Source organism: Chaetodon trifascialis, chromosome 6, assembly GCF_039877785.1.
Source record: "Chaetodon trifascialis isolate fChaTrf1 chromosome 6, fChaTrf1.hap1, whole genome shotgun sequence".
NCBI lineage: Eukaryota > Metazoa > Chordata > Actinopteri > Chaetodontiformes > Chaetodontidae > Chaetodon > Chaetodon trifascialis.
In genome coordinates this window covers 18132589-18153546 of record NC_092061.1, presented here as the reverse complement: position 1 = coordinate 18153546, position 20958 = coordinate 18132589, and the positions used below count along the sequence as shown (strand labels likewise).

General features: G+C 42.7%; 1 protein-coding gene across 1 annotated transcript; it reads left to right on the top strand.

The window, feature by feature from the left end:
* Window positions 1–60: 60 nt before the first annotated feature.
* castor1 (cytosolic arginine sensor for mTORC1 subunit 1) lies at window positions 61–20005 on the top strand. The gene is made up of 9 exons (XM_070965093.1): window positions 61–368; window positions 5852–5922; window positions 8852–9045; window positions 9618–9753; window positions 11432–11555; window positions 12115–12231; window positions 12381–12463; window positions 13971–14065; window positions 17565–20005. The coding sequence occupies exons 1-9, from the start codon at window positions 256–258 to the stop codon at window positions 17634–17636; spliced, it is 1005 nt and encodes a 334-aa protein (XP_070821194.1). The 5' UTR covers window positions 61–255; the 3' UTR covers window positions 17637–20005.
* Window positions 20006–20958: the final 953 nt, after the last annotated feature.

The following is a 20958-nucleotide window of genomic DNA, read 5'->3' as shown; positions in this document are numbered from 1 at the left end:
TGTCCCTTTAAGAGGAGGGGGCGTGTCGTTTGCGGGGCTGTCCCTTCTGTTTGAATATACAGTAGTTGAACGGGGCTGGAGTCGGATTGCGTCGGATGTTTTTCGATTTGGGAGCTCAACGCAGCGGGACGTGGAGGCTGCAATGCTCATCATCCAGGCCTGTATGTAACATTTGAATGATATCGGCCGGATAGGAAGGCGTTTTCCCCGCCGCATGCAATCGCAGAGGAGACCGAACCGCTCGCCACCGATAATATGGACTTGCACATACTGGACCACAGGCTACGGGTCACCAGCATATCCAAGAACGGGCTGGTGAATTTCACACACCCCCTGATTAAACTGATATTTCTCCGGAATAGGACACGGTAAGAAGACGCATTGATCGGGGTCAGATGTTTGTGTGTCCCCGGTGTGAGCCTGGTAACCCATCCAGGCCGTGAGAGATAACCTACAGCCCCTGTTCATTCACAGGGTGGCCGAGTCATTATTGGGGTGTTTGCCCGTGCATGCCCTGCTCTGCCTCCATGAATGACACACTGCAGGAGCACTGCATGTAGCTGTAAACAGCAGTTTATGACATATGCGTTTGCAAAACTGCACATCAACAACAATTATTTATGAATTCGTTCTTAAAATGGAGATATGATTGCGTTCGATGTCATGTTTGCACAAAAATCTGCAACAGCTTAGTCAACACCGTGCATTATCACACATTAACGTGCATTTATTTAGTACTGCAAAATGCACCAAGGATGCCTTTAGATGCTGCCCTCCTGAACATTGGGCAGCTTTTATCAAACATCTTAAAAAGCATGCAGTGCACCTCTGCTGTATCTAGGTGGGACCTTATTTCTCCAGGGCAAACTCAACCCTTGACCTCCTTCACCCCAAAACAACATCCAGTTTGCAAGTTCGGATCTCACGTTGGCATTAGTGCCAGTTTTCAGTTAATCCCTGGATATCCTCTCATTGTTATGTAATTGTTTATTGCTGTCTGCCCCACATATGCACGGGCTAGAGCATCTGTCTCCAAGCTGCCTATGATATAGGCCAGGCAGTGGCTCAGCTCCTGCTCTCATGTCAAGTAACAAGTTGTAAGCAAATGTCAGGGAAAGATTTTCCTCCTCTGATCGCCTTTGTGCTCTGTGACGTCCGAAGTACTGATATCACACTGTCCTCGAGGATTTGCGCATCGTAAGCATCCTATGAGTATCAGCAACAGAACATCCCTTTAATAATCAGTTTACCAGGCAACAGGATGAGCCCATGTCAGATCATGATTTTGCAAAATGCTTTCGCCATTCATTGTCAGCTGGCACAGAGAAATGAGATTGAAGTCTTGTATATTTGTCTGTCAAACTCATTCATTCACAGCTTTCTGCATCCATCAGTACTCATTTGTCACAGAATATTGGGCAATAGAGGAGGTTCTGGCATGTCCATGCCGGACGCACGGTGTCATGATGAATTACCACCCTATAAACTACTGTGTTGAGTACATAACTAGTCACAGACTGTGAATAATACACGGATGTGCTGTTGTTGCATCAGTGTTTCTACAGCCCAACAGGTTTGTGATGAGTAATTGTAAAGAACTGCATCCAGATTTACAGTCAGTGTTTTATTTCAGAGGTGTGAGCCTTCGTTTTCATCTGAATGGGCTGTGTGAAGACTTCAGTGTCTGGCAAACAAAGCCAACCAGGCTGAGCCCAGAATGATCCAGAAAATGCATGCGGGCCACACTTCTTTGGATTAGCGCGCCTGATGTTCAGTGTTTTGTTGTGCATGCTTTGGAGCGATGACATCACACTGTGGTGTGGATGTATTTTGACTCGTTTTTCCTGTTCCTTTTCTGGTGTGTGTGTGTGTTTTTTTTTTTCTTCTTCTTCTTCTTCCTCTGGTCAAACTATAGACAATGCAGAATGGGGAGTGGTGGAGAAGATTGAGTTCGTGGAAACCCAAAACAATCGTGGAGCAAAAACAAGCCTGATTGCCTCGGTTGGCTTCAGACATCTCCCTCTTTCAGGCCCCTGCTATTCATTAGAGAACAACTCCCAGCGAATGTGTGCAAAGTGAGCAGAATGTTAAGGAGGTAGTCACTTCCAGGAGCAGGCTTATCCCAAGTTGTTAGAAGGTAAATTTCCTCCAGTATCATCCAACACAACTGTGGCATTAAGACAGCCGTGGTGCTGCAGAGGATGAATCGGAGACTTTGCCTTTTGTGGAATAAAAAAACCCATAGTTGAGGAGGCGCAGCACGCCTTCTGTCAGTTACACTGTTAATCTGTTAAGGTCAGCTGTGTTCATCGTTACTGAGACTGCTCTTGCACTTTTGCAAAAAATGTATGTGAATGAACCTCCAAGTAGTCAGGTAGTGGTCTGATATTGCCTTTAGCTGTTCTGTTTGGAGTTTATGGGTGTGGTAATAGTCAAAGACCAGTATCAGCACCAGATATCGGTCTCACCGTGCGGTGGATGCAGCCCTGCAGGCTCCACACAGTCCCCCTTTCTTCTCTTTGGTGGCTCGCTAACGAGAGCGTGGTTTGGAACAGTGCCTCAGCTGAGCCAGAAACCCAGTGGGGAGTTTTCCACTTGTCTGCTTCAGTGATCTGTCATGGTTGGGGCTCTCACTCCCCTTGTTTACACAAGGCTGCCACCCTCCCACCCCCACCCCCAAACAGGGATTTCATGAAAAAAAAAAACCCATTGTCCTGTAAAAAGAGGAGCCTGTGAGAACGCTATAGATGTGTTTGTGGGAAGCTTTGGTCGTTCTCTGAGATAGCTCGAGGCTAACTCCTCACACTTAAACAACACGAGTTCGCTCTGCTCTTATCGTGTTTTCTCAGCTGGAGCATCAGTTGCAGAAACCACAGCACCACCAGCCCTCACTCCCTCACTGCTGCTACCACCCGTTGGTTTGTGCAGCTGGATCAAAGTCCAGACTCTTGTGTACTTGGTTTTCATCTTCCCCTCTCGGCCGCTCCCTCGCTACCTGTTGCTTCCTCGTCTCCTTTGGTAACTTTCCGTCTCCTCCTTTTCATGTTACTTCATGCCTCAATAGAAGGAGTTTGATCACAGGCGATGTGGCGCTGGTGCAGAGTGCTGTACCAACATGTCTGATTAGTTGATTAATCATGGAGTCTATGAAATGTCCAAATATGGTTTACACAGCCCAAATTAACCAAGAGTTCAACACCAGAAAGAATACTCAAAGTACTATAAAACTGAGAAAAGTGGCAAATTTTCCCATTAGAGAGGCTAAAACTTGCACGTTCTGCAATAAAGTGATACATGATTTGAACAATGAGTCTGTTTCAAAAGTGGTTCGGGGTTAAGCAGCTGCCAGTTTGCTTCTTCAGAAGCCTCCAGCATCGATGGGCTGTGTCCGATCGTTTCTCTGCAACAGCGACGATCCGGCGATCACAGCCAACTCACGCTGTGATTGGCCGGGTCTGTGAAGGGAGAAAAGAACCAGGGTGTGATCTTCTCTCTCTGTTTGTCTCACTTTTCATGTTAACAGCCAAGGACAACGTGATCGATATCGTCCAGGAGAGACTGTCTGAAAACGTTTTCTCCATATTTAAGCGATATCACGTCTCCCTCCTCTCTATGAGGGCGTTTCATGCTGCCTTCAAGTATGGCCGCCCGGAACAACTATAAGCACATCTGATTGATACCGGGGTCAGACAGCACATCGTACAAACTGGTTCTGCTTGAGCATAACCTGATTCTTGGATCCTGTGCTTCCTCTGACCTCAGTTTGTCCTCTACTTGTTTGTTTTTCCCTTTATGTGCTGATGTGGATAAAAGGGTAGATGTAGCGTAAAGGCAGTAAGCTTTGTAGTGGGGAGACATTAGGGGGGTTCTCAGACCTACATATTTGTCAAACCTCTATATGCATCTGTTCTAGTAAGTGATACATAACAATATCTCACTTACTGTAGGTAAAGGCCTTGCTTGGAGTAAGATGATTGAATAGTTGTTGTAAAAACTGTTAGGCAAATGGCTTTTCCAGAGTTCTTGTCAGCATGCTGCACTGAAGCTTAGGTGAGGCATCTATCTGCCTTATCTGCGCCTCACAAACAGGAAGTCAAACAAGTTAGCACACAGATGAATTTCCCTCGGGTCCCCTGACAGCCCACAGCCGATGCATCGCCGAGTTCTGTCTGCAGGTGTAACCTAAGAGCCTTCGTTCTCTTCCCCTAAAGCACAGCACATGTGATAATGCTGCACACTGCATCGTTCTCACTTGCAGGACAGATGCTTGGCGTGCACTACCTGCAGGAAACTGCGGGTTGCGGAAGGTGAAGGGTCAACAGGAAATGAGGGAGGTATTATAGCACAATGGGCTGGCTCAGCTCACTCGCACAGCTGATAGTTAGTGTTACAGTGTGCTCTCTCTGCCTCTTTGTCTCTCTGTGGGGCGATTGTCCCATCTCATGGCAGGGATTACTTTTTGCTGAGTCAGGAGTTTGGCGGTCTCACACAGGCCTGTACTGTAATAGCCTCAGCTGACTGATAAGCAGAGGAAGAGGAAGGTGTATCTCCAATGAGACGTTTTAAGAAAACAGGAATATGTAGCGCTTCCTTTGCAGGGACTCAAAGACCACAAAGAGAGGTCATCCATGTAGAAACCGCTCATAACACGAATTTAAAAGGCCTTTTTGAACACTCCCCAAGCTCAGTCTCAACGTGTTGCTGCATCAAATTCAGTGAATATTCAAGGTGGAGACTTTCCACTGAAATGTATTTCAATTATAGTTTAACATCCTGCGGACATTTTCCTAGAATTTACACACACAATGTAACCACTGGTAGGAAGTCTTCCCCGAAGCATGTAAAGTCAACAGCCCTGAGGAGTGTGAGGTGGGAGTGTATTGAAAGCCTTTAGTCTGGCTGGCCGGTGAACACTGATCACCGGTTAGTGTGTGTGTGTCACTGCCCAGGTCTTTCCTCAACCCGTACCACAACTCATGGGTCTTTACTTATTTATTTATTTGTTTTCACAAAGGCAACATTCAATAGAAGTGAGCACTGTGGCCAGACCAAGCAACAGCCTTTGAAAGCAAGTGCTTTCGACCTGAAGCCTGGCGAAGATCCAAACACCAAACTAGAGACGGACAGTGTAAGAAACTGGAATCAAAGGATTTAGATGTTCAGTCTTGTAGAGAGCAGTTCTGAGATCCCAAAAAAATAACAACTTGATACCAGCTGATCTTTTTTCTGTCTTTTCTTTGTAAATTTTTAACCCCATTAGGCTCTATCAGCAGGCAAAACGGCACCGCCTTCTCAAATATTTAACCAGCGCTGCTCTTCTTTTAGAGTAAGGTAGAAGACAGCAGCAGAAGTAACTGTCACAGACTGAGGAAGGGTGGATGATTGAAAGCCTGGAAACGCAGACCTGACTGCTGCTGGTGAAGAGACCTTTCAGCTGGTTATAAACTGGATTTTCACAGCGGATGCACGTATGCAGTTGAATTCTGAAACACACATATCGTCACATTTGGAGCGGTGTCGTCCGGCTTTCCCTTGAACGCAGCAGTTGGGAACTGAAGCAGTGCCCCAGTTTGGTGTGTTACCCACCATTTGCTGTAGACAAAGGCGTGATGCTGGCATAATACTCAGCCTGAGCTTGCGCTAATGGACTGACAGCCTGCCCTGAAACCGGTTTGAATTTCGGAGAACCCCATTTTCTTGATTCCTGGTAACCATCATTGTGAACAGATGAATAACCCTGTTCTCTCGCCCCCCTTCTCCCTCCTCTCTCCTCCTTATCTTCTGCCTCTTCATGCTTTCTCATTTTCCAACTGCACGCCTCTCTCCATCTGTACTTCCTCTCTTGTTTCAGATGTAAGTTTTTCAGTCTGACAGAGACACCAGAGAACTACACAGTCGTCCTCGACGAGGAAGGATTCAAAGGTAAAACACCGTTGGGCGCACACGTCTTTCATCACTTTCACCAGACAGGGGTTTGTCCTCCCACACTGTAGACGGCTCCGAGTGATGCCAAGAAGTATGCACCCCGCTGTAATCTTTGTAATCTAGTTTTCGGCAGCTGAAATACAAGAAATGAATGTGCTCAACAGAAAATGATGAAAGACACGCACTGATTAATGTCATCTAGACGATGATTTAGGAAAGCTGCTGCTAATTTCAAATTTGGAAACTTAAAGGGGAACCACTCATTTTACACATTAACATCAGTTTCCTAGTCTCTCACCAGTGTCTACTCTTTTTGAAAATATGTATCAGCTGTTAGTCACTTTCTGTTTGAATGTACCTCTGACCTTAAAACACGGTCACCAATATGAAATCTGGGATCGGGCCACGGCGTAGGACTTGTTGTTTTACCAGTTAAATGCTACTTCCTTCCTTCTTTGTTCCCCTCACAGACCTCACGAGGTGGAATGGGTGTATGCAACCATGCAATCTAGGAAAATAAAGCTGCGCAAGAGTCCATGCCAAGATAAGCCATGTCAGCTTAAATGAAGTAGAGTCCCAAGTTTTTGAACTCAAAAATGGATTGTAGATTTGCCCGAATCATCGTCTTCTGCTGAAATTGATCTTTTACACCAGGGACTGAGACTTCTGTCCGAAGAAAACTAGACCCTGCATTTGTAGACCTGTCGCCTCTCTCGTCCCTTTGGTGTGAAGCATCACAGACGGGAACTTAGTGGATATGAGTTTTTATGTGTGTGCAGTTCAACTGCCTGTGACTCACAAAGGTCAAGTGCAGCTTCACAGAAAAGCTCTTTGCCCTCTTTGGGGTGAAGTTCAAGCAGCACTGAAAGTAAATCAGTTAACAAGATAACATTTTTAGATTGGAACTTCTCAAATTTCAGCTATTTTGAATCAATTTCTTTCATGTTTTCTGACGGTAAATAAGACAATTTAAACAAGGCATCACACTGGACATTCATTATGATGCCTTTATTTTTAGAACAGTTTTAATGCGCTGAACATTTGTTTGGTCAATCAAGAAAAAAAAGACTGATAGATTTACAAGTTAAAATCAAAAAGTATTTCTTGGTTTAGCCCTGTATCAATGTTTGGCCTCTATAATGCAACCTTCAGGCTGACATCACTCCAGGGACGCGGTCAACAGTATAACTTTCAGTCAGCCAGCCATTTTTTCTCAGCTCCTTTTACACAGATGTACTTGTTAAAGGCATATATCGCCTCTGGGTGCTCTGTTTCCCTCCCTGTCTCCTTTGCTCTCCTTCTGACTGAGTGCCTATTTTAAGAGGTGAAAGCTGGTGCAGCGAAGCCACAAGGGGCCGTCTGTGACAAATTCTGCCAACCAGGACAGTGACTCCTCTGAAGGGGAGTAAAGTAAAAGAAAAGGAGTATTCACTGCAGGAGGGAGACACCCTTTGGTAATGGCTTGAGTGAGCTGAATGGCCTGTTTTTAAGTGAGGTTGGAGAGCATCTCTGGAAGTCTTCACCTCACTATCTCTTTCTCTCAGCTTCTTGTTTACTTCCTGGATAGACACCTGTTTCCCATGTAGCGTCCAGCTTCCACTCGGGTCTTGTTTTGGGATGAAGAGTCAAATATCCTGCTATTCCAGTTTGGCTCAAAGACTCGGGTTGTTCCAGCTAGGCCTGAGAGGTCACCCCATTTGAACTTTGACCCTTCCTCAAGGCGCACTAGGAGCCTAATTAAGGAGCCATTAATTCACGGGTGTCAGGTCACGCTCTGCGGCCAAGTATGTCGTGGTGGTGCAGGTGCTGATGGTCTCTCCTGGGCAGAAGTTTTGCTTGTGTCGCCAAGGGGTTTAAATAGCAGGGGGTGTTTTAGGTGACAGGCAGTGAGGGGTAGGAAGTGTGTGTACGTTTATGCTGAGCTGCAAACAAGAGGAAGTTGTGACTCAAAGCGGCCTCACAGTTTCACACACCTTCACGAACAGAAAGATACATCACTACCAACATACATTGCGATGAGGTTGGCGTTCAGTGCTTCAGTCACTGTTGTTTCGGCTTGTGGCTGATGTTCGGCTTTGAGTACTCGCACACAATGCAAAGTTGATCCCAGTAGTCTTTGCATTGGTGATTCCAAAGTCCTTTTTCCTTCATCTTGTCAAGTCTTTTGCCTTCCTACTTTTGTTTACCACTTTCAAATGTTCTCAACATGCCCCGTCACTCACACAATTTGGGAAGTTTGGCACCTGAAGAATGAGCTCTGCCTCATGGGAACATGTATTTGTTTTGTTATTAGTTCCACCATTTTTAGTGATTGTTTTTTTAAAGGTTATTAAAAACAGTCCTTCTTTTGTAGTAAAGGAGCTGGAGTAAATCCACCCTTCTGGTCATTTGAATTGCATTTCAATGTAGATTAAAAAAAAAAAAAAAAGTCAAAATAGGCTGAGGTATTCTGACTTTCTTAGCCCCTGCTTTAGCTTAACTTCCAAAAATAGTGTATCCTACATTTCCCATAATGCAACACAGTAGCATATTTCCTCAGACCTTCCCTGCCTGTTAACTGCCCTCGTCTTTCAAACTCCATGAACTCAGTTTACGATGCACGTGTTCTGTCAAATATTTGATATCCTAAGCCTAACAAAAAAAGATTTCCTCATTCTTCAGACAGCCCCCCCCCCCCCCCCCCCCCCGAGCCACGAAGTCATTATGCAACTATTGTCGCAGGTTGAGTCGTTCTCATAAATAAACTGACCTCTATGTGGAAAGGATGGCTCGGAACGCCCCTTTAAACAGCAGCTGAATGACTGTATTTTGCAAATGACCAAATCACGGCTAACTGGACATGTTCACTATGATGAATTAGCATAAAGCCATGCGTGCTATGTCCACTGACTCGCTGACCAGTTTTTCTGCTCTTGACCCCACTCAGAGCTCCGGCCCTCAGAGCATCTCAAGGTAGAGAGCTCCATCTGGCTGCCGCTCAACGTGGTCTCCAATGGCAACGCCTCCAGCAGCTCACAGGCTGTTGGAGTGACCAAGATCGCCAAGTCGGTCATCGCCCCTCTGGCCCAGCAGCATGTCTCCGTCTTCATGCTCTCCACTTATCAGACCGACTTCATCCTGGTGAGTCCCATCTGCTTTTTTTTTTTTTTTTTTACTTTTTCAGCTCCACTTTATTCCACTCCAGTGCTCTCAACTATCTTGTTAAAACGAAAGAGGCACTCTCTGCTGTTCACTGTTGTATAATTCAGAGCTGTCTGGAGCAATTTTTCAAACTCGCCAAATCTATAAAAACTCCACACCTCTAATCTCACAGTAAAGCCTTTCACCTCCGGCAGACAAAAGGAGCCACGGTGTCTGCGTTTTGTCCACTCACCAGTTTTGCAGTTAAGGAAGAATTAATTCCCGACAGAGCTGAGGGCACCGAAAAGTTAGTTGATGTATTACATGTGAAAGTGTTAAGTGGGCAAAAATAGATGACTCCTTGACAGACGTGTGTGTCAGCAAGTATGTCAATGGTCGACATGCCGGGTGAGCTCCAATAGTCCATAAAAGTGAGTCAGTGCGCCCTGAAACAACAGCAGATGTACTGAACGACTGCGAGTGAACTCATTGTACGCTATATATACATACACAGACTGTTGATCGAGGAGTTTGCTCTAAAACCAGCGATATTTATGTTCAATGCTGCGTAGGTGAGAGAGAAAGACCTCTCTGTAGTCATCAGCACTCTGGAGGAGGAGTTCAACATCTACAAGGAAGTGGGAGGAGAGTCTGTCCCCGTGCATCGTCTGGATGTTTCCAACGGCCTCCAGAAGAACGGCAAAGAAGGTAGAGGTCACAGTCCGGTTTAGTACGCATTCAGGCATGTCTCAGGTATTGATCGAGCTCGTCTCAGAGGATCAAGTTAAGATCCTCTAGCGCCACCTTCAGGCTCTTTGTGCACACACAGAGGAGGCGAGCTTGGTCACACGTCACAAACAGATGCAAGTGAACCATTCAGCATCGCTCTTTCTCTGAAGTAATTCAAGCAGAAGAGCAGCTTCGTGGCTGAAGTATCGTTTTCTCAGAGGACTTGTATTGGAAGCTAATCAAGTAAAAGTGTAAAAACACATACAGGACAGTACACGCTCTGCACGGCACTGTGCTGTAAACACTTTGACAGTTTTACATGTTGGTGCTATGTTTGGACAAAGAGTGTGAGTCACTTTTCTGTAGAGGTCGCTCTTGGCTCTCTGCCTACTGAAGTCAATCTAATGTAACACTAAGCAATGCAGCACATGCAAGTTTATGGTTCTAACATGTATTACACACACAGCAGGAACTGAAAGCCGTAAGAAACAAAACACTGTGCATGAGCTAGTTCGAAATGACGAGACATCAGGTGAGCGTGTTTCTCCTCATGCTCTCATCAAGCTGTGTGCAGTGCTGCTGTTCCTCAGTGTTACTGTTTGACAGCTCAGCGGTGCTGCTGTGAGGAGGAAAAAAAACTGTCCAGAGCAGTGATGTCATGAAACTACCAATGTTAAAAACCACCATCTGACAGTTTTTAAACCCTGTGAGCCACGATGAAGAATGAAATGAAATGCGTATTTAGGGCAAGAGGAACCCGCTGTCCAAGGACGCCTGTTGTGCTTAACAAAGCCATGTTGGGCTTAAACATACATACAGTATGTGACATTAAATAATCAAACAATGCCAACATAAAGGAAGGTTTGAAGCTTGTCGAATTACTTTACAGGAAGTTCTTTTTTCATCACTGAAGTACGGGACATGCCATGCGGTGAGGGCGGAACATGCTGGGAAATGCGTCCAAAGATGTCGGCTTTGTGTCGACATCTAAGAGAAACAGAACAGAATGCAGAGCATAAATGGCATTGACGGACTGTAGGCACAGAGGTGACCTAAATGCAGCTCTGATTTCACTACTTTCATCTACACGAGTGAAGGAGAAGATAAAAATAAAGTTGGGAAAACTTTAATTAATAGAGAGGGAGGCAAATGAGTTTCTCAGCAACCCCCTCTCTGCTGTGGGCTTTCACATGATGAAACATGGCTGTCAAATTCAACTCTAAGGCTCTGAATGGGACCGAGCAGGAGAGTTAAAGGGGAGGCACCGAGGGAGGGAGTGATGCACAGACACTGTGTGAGGTGCAAGGGACGTGCAGCCGTTCTAAAAACAACTGGAAGTTAGTGATTGATGTTCGGACCGCTGGTTTGGCCCACTGGTCGACCTTGTGAGCAGTTGGAGAAGTGGCTCATTCAGGAAATGAAGCTACTTTGAAGAAATGAGTGGCACCCTGCAACAGTGTCTGCCAAACATCAGTCTAACTCCGTCAAATCTGAACACACAGACATGATACACACGTTTTTAGATTCAGTGTTGTGTGACGATTTTACATCCAGAAATCTGCTTACACAAACCAGAGGAGGAATTTCCTGTCTGAGAATCAGCATTTACTGTACCTCTGTTACAGACTACAAACTAACTCCGTCCACACTTTTCCAGCCATGCAGCCTACAGTTCACCCGGTGCTGATCCCCCAGAACCACTTCTGCGTCATGTCCCTGGACCCGGACACGCTGCCATCCATCGCCACCACGCTCATTGACGTCCTGTTTTACTCCAACAGGTGAGCAGCCCCTTGTTCACACTGCTGCAGTACCTCTCTAAAACACAAGGTGGCAGCACACAATTCAAACTAAGACAGCAGCTCACTGGCTTCTAATTATTGTTAATAGTTTTACATTAAACATGGCAGATGCCACACATGTAATTAACCTGAAAACCTGAATTTGAGACACACTGACCATTCGTCATCAAAGACACATATATCAGAAAAATATGTGCAGGCGATATTCCAAACAAGGCTTTTGTTTTCCTCTTGTTTTTCCTCTTTTCTTAGTTTTAGGATCAAAAATTTTTTTTTAAATATTTCCTTTTTTTTATCCAAAAGGTTAAATTTACAAGCCAACATTTGGCCACAGGTTTGTAGCACCGCTCATTATAATATAAATCCAAACTATACACAATTAGTTTATCTTATTTTAAGTCCTTTTCCCTCTGTGACTTGTTTTTTCCCCCTTGTGCCTTCATGTATTATTAAAATAGAAATTACCTCCTTAAAATCAATGCTGCTGACTACCTTTGCCTCCGATGTCTCACCGAATGCGTCTCCTCCTCTTCTCTAGTCCTAAAGAGGACACACAGTCGTCTCCCAGCCAGGACTTGGACTGTATCAAATTCTTCTCCTTCTCCCTGATCGATCGCTATATCTCACTGGTGATGGACAGCGAGGCCCAGAGACTGTAAGGATTCTTCATTTCTTCCACTGACACGGTCCACCTGTGACACCGTCATGAAGCACACTTAAAATGCTGAAATGGCTTTGAGTCAGTGAGGGTCGTAAAAGTTTTGTGTCTTTTTAATTTCATTGTTCTTGATCTTTGTGCTGTAGGTTTCCTGCTGATCTCCTCTTCACCAGCTCCTCTGGGGAGCTGTGGAGAATGGTTCGTATAGGAGGACAACCGCTGGGCTTTGGTGAGGCCTCTACCTTTTAAATACCTTACAATTTTGTCTTTCACTCTAGATACAGTTTAGAGCGCATCAGGCGTACAATGCAGTCACACCTGCTCTTGGAACTGCCTCACCCCTAAATCAGATCAGAATTCGTATACAAATGATCCAACTCTGACCAAATATGTTAAAAATCTGAAGAACGTGTGCATGCCTATCAGACAGGGCAAGCTAATGATCTCTCAGTTCCTACAAAAACTTCTCAGTGATTTGCACTGATCATTTGGTGACATGTACAGTAATTGTAAGTGTATTTATTAGTGCTGTCAATCAATTAAAATATTTAATCGCGATTAATCTCATGAATGTCATCGTTAACTCGTGATTAATTGCAAATTAATTGCACATTTTTATCTATTCTAAATGTCCCTTGAATTATCATTTTAATGCTCTTATCAACATGGAAAAGTGGAGAGGCTTGTACTGTGCATGTTTTTTATTGAAAACAACAACGTGTAGTGTAATATTTTACACTAACATTCTCACTTTGAGCAGTCATTCACATTTGAATGAATCAAATCTCACACAATTTAACGCTGTCAATAAACAGATGACAAAAAAATAAATGCTTGGTTACAAAAAAGCCCCTTCAACGACCCTTTCTAAGGGATCAAAACAGGGTGATACAAGATAAAGTGCTCATCATTGTAAACTAGGACTCAGGCTATAGTGCAGTTAAACCATGGCTTAAACTTTCCTTTCTTAAGTTTCCTTTGAAAATAATAGCATCCATATGCTTCTGTCGAAAGCCATCCATTGTCACCTGGTTTTGACAAGGAGGCGGCAGAGAATTCACATTCTCTGTGTGTTTGGCCATCGAGTTGTATTTCAGACTGGATGTGCTACGGTGATAACTCAGCTCACACCGACAATACACACAGATAACTTTGGTCTTGTCAGTCGACCCATCTGGCAACTTTTTGAAACTAAACTTTCCATTCAGAATCTTGTTCGCATCCATTTCGGCGTTTCGCGCTTGACATCCACACAAACTGGTAGCCTTTACAGCTAGTGAGCAGACAAGACCAAACATGTGCGTGGGGTGTGTCTATTGTTTTGTTTCCGGTTTACAACGGGATCCTGTAGTTTTTCTTACGTTACTAGCAGTGGCCACAGCTTATAAAAAACTAGAAGTTCACTAGGTCACAAAGAGTGTTAATCTTGCGATTAAAAAAAAAATGACGCCGTTAAAATTGATTTGCACTAGTATTTATCTTCACTGGTTTTTAGCTTTAATCTTGATACAGATGTGATTTTAAATAAATGTTAAATGGATATGTGTGTGTTTTCTATTTCCTGTGGGTAGTTTTTGCAAAATTATGTTAACTACCACAAGTAGTGTCAGTTCTATTTTTTTAGCGGTTCTATTTTTTTATGCAATTAAAGATCTTAAATTTGGCTTAATGACAGCTTTTTAATGACTGTGATACTGATTTCAGTGTGTTTCTCCCCCTCTCTCTGTGATTTTTAGATGAGTGTGGTATAGTGGCCCAGATATCTCAGCCTCTGGCTGACAGCGACATCTCCGCCTATTACATAAGCACCTTCAGCTTCGACCATGCTCTGGTGAGTTCAACACCTTGACATTTTTATGCCACCAGCTTTGGTCGAATCAAAGTCAGAACTTGAAACTCAGTACTTTTGTGACTCAAGTAATGAGTACTGCCAGGGCTGATGTTCAAAGATTTTGGGTTTGGTTCCTGTTTCTAAATGTGGGAGATGTAGACAGATAATGACAGCATTTCACAGCACTCCTGTGAAGTTTAATCATTAGGGATGCTGGAGGCAGCTGATTCCAAATCAGTCTGAGGGTATTTCTACTGATCCAAGCATGTTTCTAAAGTTCAGAAAAGAAATGATGTCGCTGAAATGAATCAAAATGAAAGGAGTCAAATCATTTTGAACCTGTATAATAAAATCCTATCATTTAGATATGCATTTGTTAATTGTCAGTTTATCATTTGGTCTCATTTTAACTCTTTGCCTAAGTCTGGAGTCTGAATTTGACCAGATAAATTTGGAAAGACATCAATTTGTCGAGCGTTTTAATGGATAGCCCAATACTGAAATCTTTTTCAGCAAGAAGAAATTGAAATAACAGAGTGTGTATTTGCACCCTGGCTGTTACCAGCAGCTACCAGGTGATGTAGTTATAGAGCGACAAAATACACATCTGGAGGAGATGGTTGTGGATGAATGCGTCAAATACAGGGCTTTTACCCAGGCTTCGAGTCACATGTAAAACCAAAAGTCAAGTCTTCTTGCTTAGGTTTAGGCACCAAAGGTAAATGGTTAGGTTTAGGAAACGGCTGAAACTAACTCTTGGAACATCCATATTAAACAGTGTCTACTACGCAGTTGTGTTCAATGCATTTGTGTCTGTCTGACAACTTTATCAGCAACTCCTGCCATTTGTATTATCTTAAAAATTACCCGGAAAAGATTATCTGGGTCATTTGTTGGCCCTTACCCAGAAACTTATCGCAGAATATCTGCCACCCGGTGACTCAGCAAAGCCAAATTTCCCTCCTATGCCAAGCATTGTGTATAAGCATCCTTCCGCTGTCAATTAAGAGTGTAGGAAACTTTCATCTCTTCAAATGAACAATCACACCTGGGTTGTGTATGACTCTTTTGTGGTTTGACTCTTTGACTGTTTTACTTGCCTCTGTCTCTTTTTAAAGTCACTTTGCCCTAATGATTAGCATTTGTGGGTTAGTGTGAAGCAGTTCCTGAAAGCAAATGAGGGTAAACAGAGTGAACTATAAACCCTTCAGTTCGCTGGTGATGAACTACATTATGTGTCTCCTGTTGCTGCATTAATAGAAATTCTGGCTTTCTGCTCTCACTCCTCTTTGCATCACAATGCAAAATATTCATACAACCATCTAGTGTGAGATAGTTGGGCTGTTTAATCAGCCTAGTCACTAAAGATGAACAAATAGAAGGGTGAACAGAGGTGAACCTAGTCATGACATTGGATCGTTGGGTATTCCGCATGTATTCATTGTTACACTCCTACCTTAGGAATGTTTCCAAAATGAGTGTTTAACTCACTTTCATAGCTGCATTATGGAGTCTAGCATGTCATTGAGCTTCACCTTAAAGTGTCTTAGTCATAGAACGTCATAGATATGCGAGTGGGATTGGTATTAACCACAGACTGGCCTAATAATAGCGAATTCCATTGATGAAAATGAAACTAGCAGTGACACCACAGAGTCTTCCTCTTGTGTGCTTCTGATAACTTTTTTCTCCCAAGGTTCAATGCCTTAGCTTTAACTATTAGTACACTGAAACAAATACAACCCCAATACAACCCCCAGCATCAGAGGAAATGTTTGGGCCACTGTGTTAAACATACAGAATGGGATCATCTGTTAATTCTTTTTCACTCAATTGAAAATAGTACAGAGACAATATATTGAATGTTTTATCTCATCAACTTCGTTGATTGTTGTAAGTATCTGCTTATTCGAAATTTGTTGCCAGCAACACATTTCAAACAAGTTGGGAAACAAACAACAACAAACTAAAGGCATGCTCCAAAAACACCTGTTTGGAACATTCCACAGGTAAACAGGTTCATTGGTAACAGGTGATAGTATCATGATTGGGTATGAAAGGGGCATCCTGGAAAGGCTCAGTCGTTTTGTCCTCTTAATCAGTGCCAATAGCTGAAACCTATTTATTGTCACCAGAAACTGTGGAAAAAAATGTCTAATTAAAGTTAGTGATGTGATTGCAGTGTGAAACTTAAGTCAAACACTGTAAAAACTTGAAATGCAACTTTCAGATGTGAAAATCAGGATTCTTCAGATCTTCAACTCTATCATTAGTGATGATGGATAATGATATCAGCCTGTGTTATGGCATACCTTCTGTAAAGAGGAAGCATGAATAGGATGGAAGTCATTTAGAAAGCTCTTGAGTAGTCGCAGTAACAGAAATCCTAACATGGAATAGAACAAAGCTACGTCAAGAACATGTGCATATGGGATGATGGGAGTCACTGTCTGGCTCATATTTCAGTCAGCAATGTCAGAATCATTGTATCTTGACTGAAGTCGAGGGGAAATTCCAGTTATTATCAACAAATTCATGGAAACTACTGCATGAGGGAGATACACAGAATGGAATTACGTTCAATAGAAAGGGTTGAAATCAGTGTTTTATTGGTTGGAGTGTGAAGAAGTTGTCTCGCCCTTGATTGCAAACAGTCTCAGTCTCTCATTAGACAAGTAAAAAATATATGGCCAGTTTTGTCCAGGAAAAAAAAATCCCAAAAGAAAGACATTGACAGGAAAAACCCCCTCAATCTGTTTTTCTTTGTATTACATGTGTTTCTCATTACACAGAGCAAACGCTCCACATGGAGTACCTGAAGGCCTTTTGGTCTTGAATGTTCATCGTCATGCAGACAGCACCCACCTGTTCGTAGCTGATCACACCCATGCTGAGTAGAAGGGCATGTCAGTTGCCATGTTTCCATCACACTGTCAAGCAACAGTGAACTTTTTGCAATGTTAGAAAAAGAAAAAGCAAATTAGACACATTTCCATCAGCTGGTTTGGTAAATAAACTAGGCTACTCAAAGTGGAGGTCGTAGAGGTTGCAAACCGGAAATAAAACCAGCTCTTTGAAAAATGTCAGTAAACCTACAAGAAGATGAAGAAACAAAACCACCCTTGGCCATCCACAAAAGACAAATGGAGACAGCTCTTCAGGAATGTTTCTCAATTAGGCAAGTTGGAATTATTCTTCCATGTCAGGTAGTATTGCCATGTTTCATGCTGTCTTGAGACAACAACAAAGAAATGCAATCATACTAATGCAATGGGAAACAGCTTCTTCTCATCTTCTTCTTCTATGTCAGAACTTATTAGGAAAAGGTGTTTACATCAAAAATAATGAAGGCTAATGGGCCTCCATGTCTGCTGGATGTATGAATAGCCAACTATTTGCTAATATGTTCACCTCATCAACTTTATAAAGTGACAATATGTCAGTGTTGTGTTTAGAGTTTGTTCTAACACTGCTTTAACTTTCCTCTACTATTTTCTAGGTCCCTGAGGAGGACATCGTGAGTGTGACAGACATGCTCCAGCATCAGAGGAAAGAACCAGCCACGAGTTGATTTCTGAAGTCCTGTCTGAGCTGGACCATCCTGGCTCAATGTGCTGCCCCACACTCCAGTGCCAGCAGCCAGGGGTGGCAGGCCTCAGCAAAGGAGGCTGACCCTGTGCCTAGACTAGCACAGCATCGCCAGCAGTATTAAACCAGTGCAAACTCGCCGTGACCACCAGAAGCACTTCTCTATGGTGTGCACACAGTCTGTCTGTGAGGCCTCCTGTCTTACCTATGTAAAGGCAGGATGCACTGAGTCCCAGGGGGCCCACAAGCACACACATGCACATCAAAATGCATACTCACTCCTGAGCAAACACACATTCGCACACACACACACACACACACACACACACACACACACACACACACACACACGGATCCACAAGCACAAAGTCAGATACAAATAGGAACATGTATGATAGACTCTCTTTCTCTCTAATCTCAAGGGTTTTGGTCTGTTTTTGCCATATACAGCAGACCACACTCATATGTTTCACCACTTTGTGCTATAAACACACAAGTTAGTCTTCCAGTAATGTTTATATCATAATGCCATGTGTCGAAACAACCGTTCTTGTTGTTTGTTTTTTTTTTTAAATTGTAGGCCATTCGCAACAATTGCATTTGTCCTCCTTGTGAATCTGAAAGCGTGAAGCTTGAAGCTTGCTAAGTGAGAATTTCTATTTTTTGAGAACAGGGCTCACTCGTTGTGTTTTGAGAAAAATGTGCAGGTTTTACTTGTACATTAAAACTACTACAAAGGCTGTCGAGCAGGGCAGTCGGCTTGTTGAGTGTCTTCTCCAAGAGGTCAGTGTTTCTTAACCATTATTACCCAAGGTCAATAACACTATGTCTTATTTTTTTGTTATTTGCACAGTTAAACTTTAGCTAATATCACTTAGATATTTTCTTTGGTACAACTACATTTTGTACTATTTGAAGTAAAAGTATTCTGTAAACATTTGTAATTTTTGTGCTGCTTCATTCAGTAAAGAGTATTGAAAATAAATCCTCTTTGTTGCCTGCTTGGCATGAGCCCGTTCAGTTGTCAAGGCACGAATGCATGTTCGAACAAACACTGACAGCTTTGTGACAGCTTGTAAGACATTATCTGTCTGTCTGTCATTCATCATTCATGACTCACTGCGTATATGAAGTTAGGATGTTATTTATGGTTTTAACAGGAGTGGAAAAAGTGAGCTGATTTTCTGGTAACTTCCCCCTATGGTGGTTGGTCTGCTTGAAAGGGAAGTCTTGGAAGTACCACCTCAAAGGTGTCATTATCTGTGGTTTTCAGACTGGATTTGAGCATAAAATGCTGTGTCTAAAAGAAGTAAAAGCCTAAAAATCCTCTGGAGAGGATGGATCTGGCTGTAGATACAGTGGAGCTCAGATTGCGGATGTTTTTCAAGTAAATAAGGCAGCTCACATCCTGGGCAAAAACCGAGGTCTGGTCAAAAATAGCATCTTAATTTGTGATGTTGGGCTGAAATGTAGAGGAAACAAAGTCAATATTTTCCTTCAGCTTTGGGAACAGGCTGTCAGGGGTGAAAACCTGAAGTACTACTACTCTATTTACCTGCAAGAAACTAGTATATAGACGTCAAGGCTTCGATGGCATGTATTTAAAAAACAGTTTAAAACCATCATGTTCCAAGGGTGAAATGAAAAGTATATTTGAACATCGTCTGCATAGAAATGAGATGCACTTTTCAACTGATGGTAAGTTGAAGGGGAAGCGTGTACAAGCCAAACAAAACGGGACCCAGAGCAAAAGAAAAATGACTGAAATGTTTCAACAATGTTTGGAGCTGCTTGGCAACCGAACATAACATTTCTGCAGATGTTTACAGAATCTCCTGGGTGCTAAAGAATGGTTTCACACTCTGTCACCTGGCAGAAAATACCACAGGTGGGGGTTTTGAGGGAATGAATTTGTGCCCTGATATTTCTTCTAAGAATGAGTGGAAATTGTTACAATCATGGTTGGGAGGAGGAAAAAGTGCCTCTGACACATGAGTGACAGCAAAACTGATGGTATCAAACATGTTTAAGATCACCGACTACTCTTACTCATGTTGGATTAAAACATGTTCTTATGACCCCTTTTATGTATATGTCTATGACTACAGTGTGAGCGATTTTCCTTTTTGTTTAATTTGAATATTTATATAGATAGATAGATAGATAGATAGATAGATAGATAGATAGATAGATAGATAGATAGATAGATAGATAGATAGATAGATAGATAGATTTGATACTTTTTTTTTTAATTCTTTATCATCCCTTTAATCATCTCATGGCCCCTCAAACGCAGACTGCAACTACTGTCACGACCACTGAATTAAAGGAAAAATCATGATTCAATAACTCAAAACAGGGTGGTGATTTTGCTTACGCCTCTGTGTTCTTTCTTTCCGTCTCAGATGCCCGAAAGATACAATGTAGGCGGTGAAGTGATGTATTATTTCATCTGTCATATTTTAACTTTTGTGCGCTCTGAAGCTAACGCCCTTTGTCTGGCTAAATTTTGGGTTCTGACTTCTTTTCCAAACCCTGCCTGCAACAAATTGTAACTGTGGAGCCCATGAAGCATTGAAGTCACACCTCTGCTCAAACCAAAAGTCTGAGACAAACAGCACGCTGTCATGACAAAAAATGTCATCATGGAATTTTGTCCTCGTAGTGTGTGACGTTGTGTGTGTGTGTGTGTGTGTGTGTGTGTGTGTGTGAGTGTGTGTGTGTGTGTGTGTGTGTCAGTATGGGTGGGTGTGGATGACAGAGCACATCAAATACTGTATATAAAGAGCAGTTTACCACTGAAAACTAATTCTGCAAGGTTACACCTTGCTGTTTTTACGTGGTTTGTTTGTCAAGAACCGCTGAGCATCGCGTGAATTTCTTACTACGGTCACTATGGATTGTAAACTCAGGGGACTTCTAAGCCACTATGGTAAATATATTGAGAATAGGAAAATGTCATAATGACAGTTATTTGATGGATCTAATAATGCAGTTTACTTTTCAGCTGCTAAGATTAAATGTCCAATCAGTAGAACATTAAATTATCACAAATTTTATTTTATTTTTTATATGCATTTACATTTAGTAGTAGTGTGATTATGCTGAGCTATATACTTTGGAGACTCCCTGTTTTATGTTTTCTTGTAATTCCTCTTTTGCACTCTTCACAGTAAACGTTAACTAGGCCTCTTTTACCTTTAAAAGGAAACTAAAGCCTTATCCAAGGAAATGCTTGCAATGATGCCAAAAGAAGAAGTGAAAGCAAACGAGCAGTGTTCATAACGGAGCTATTAGAGGCATTA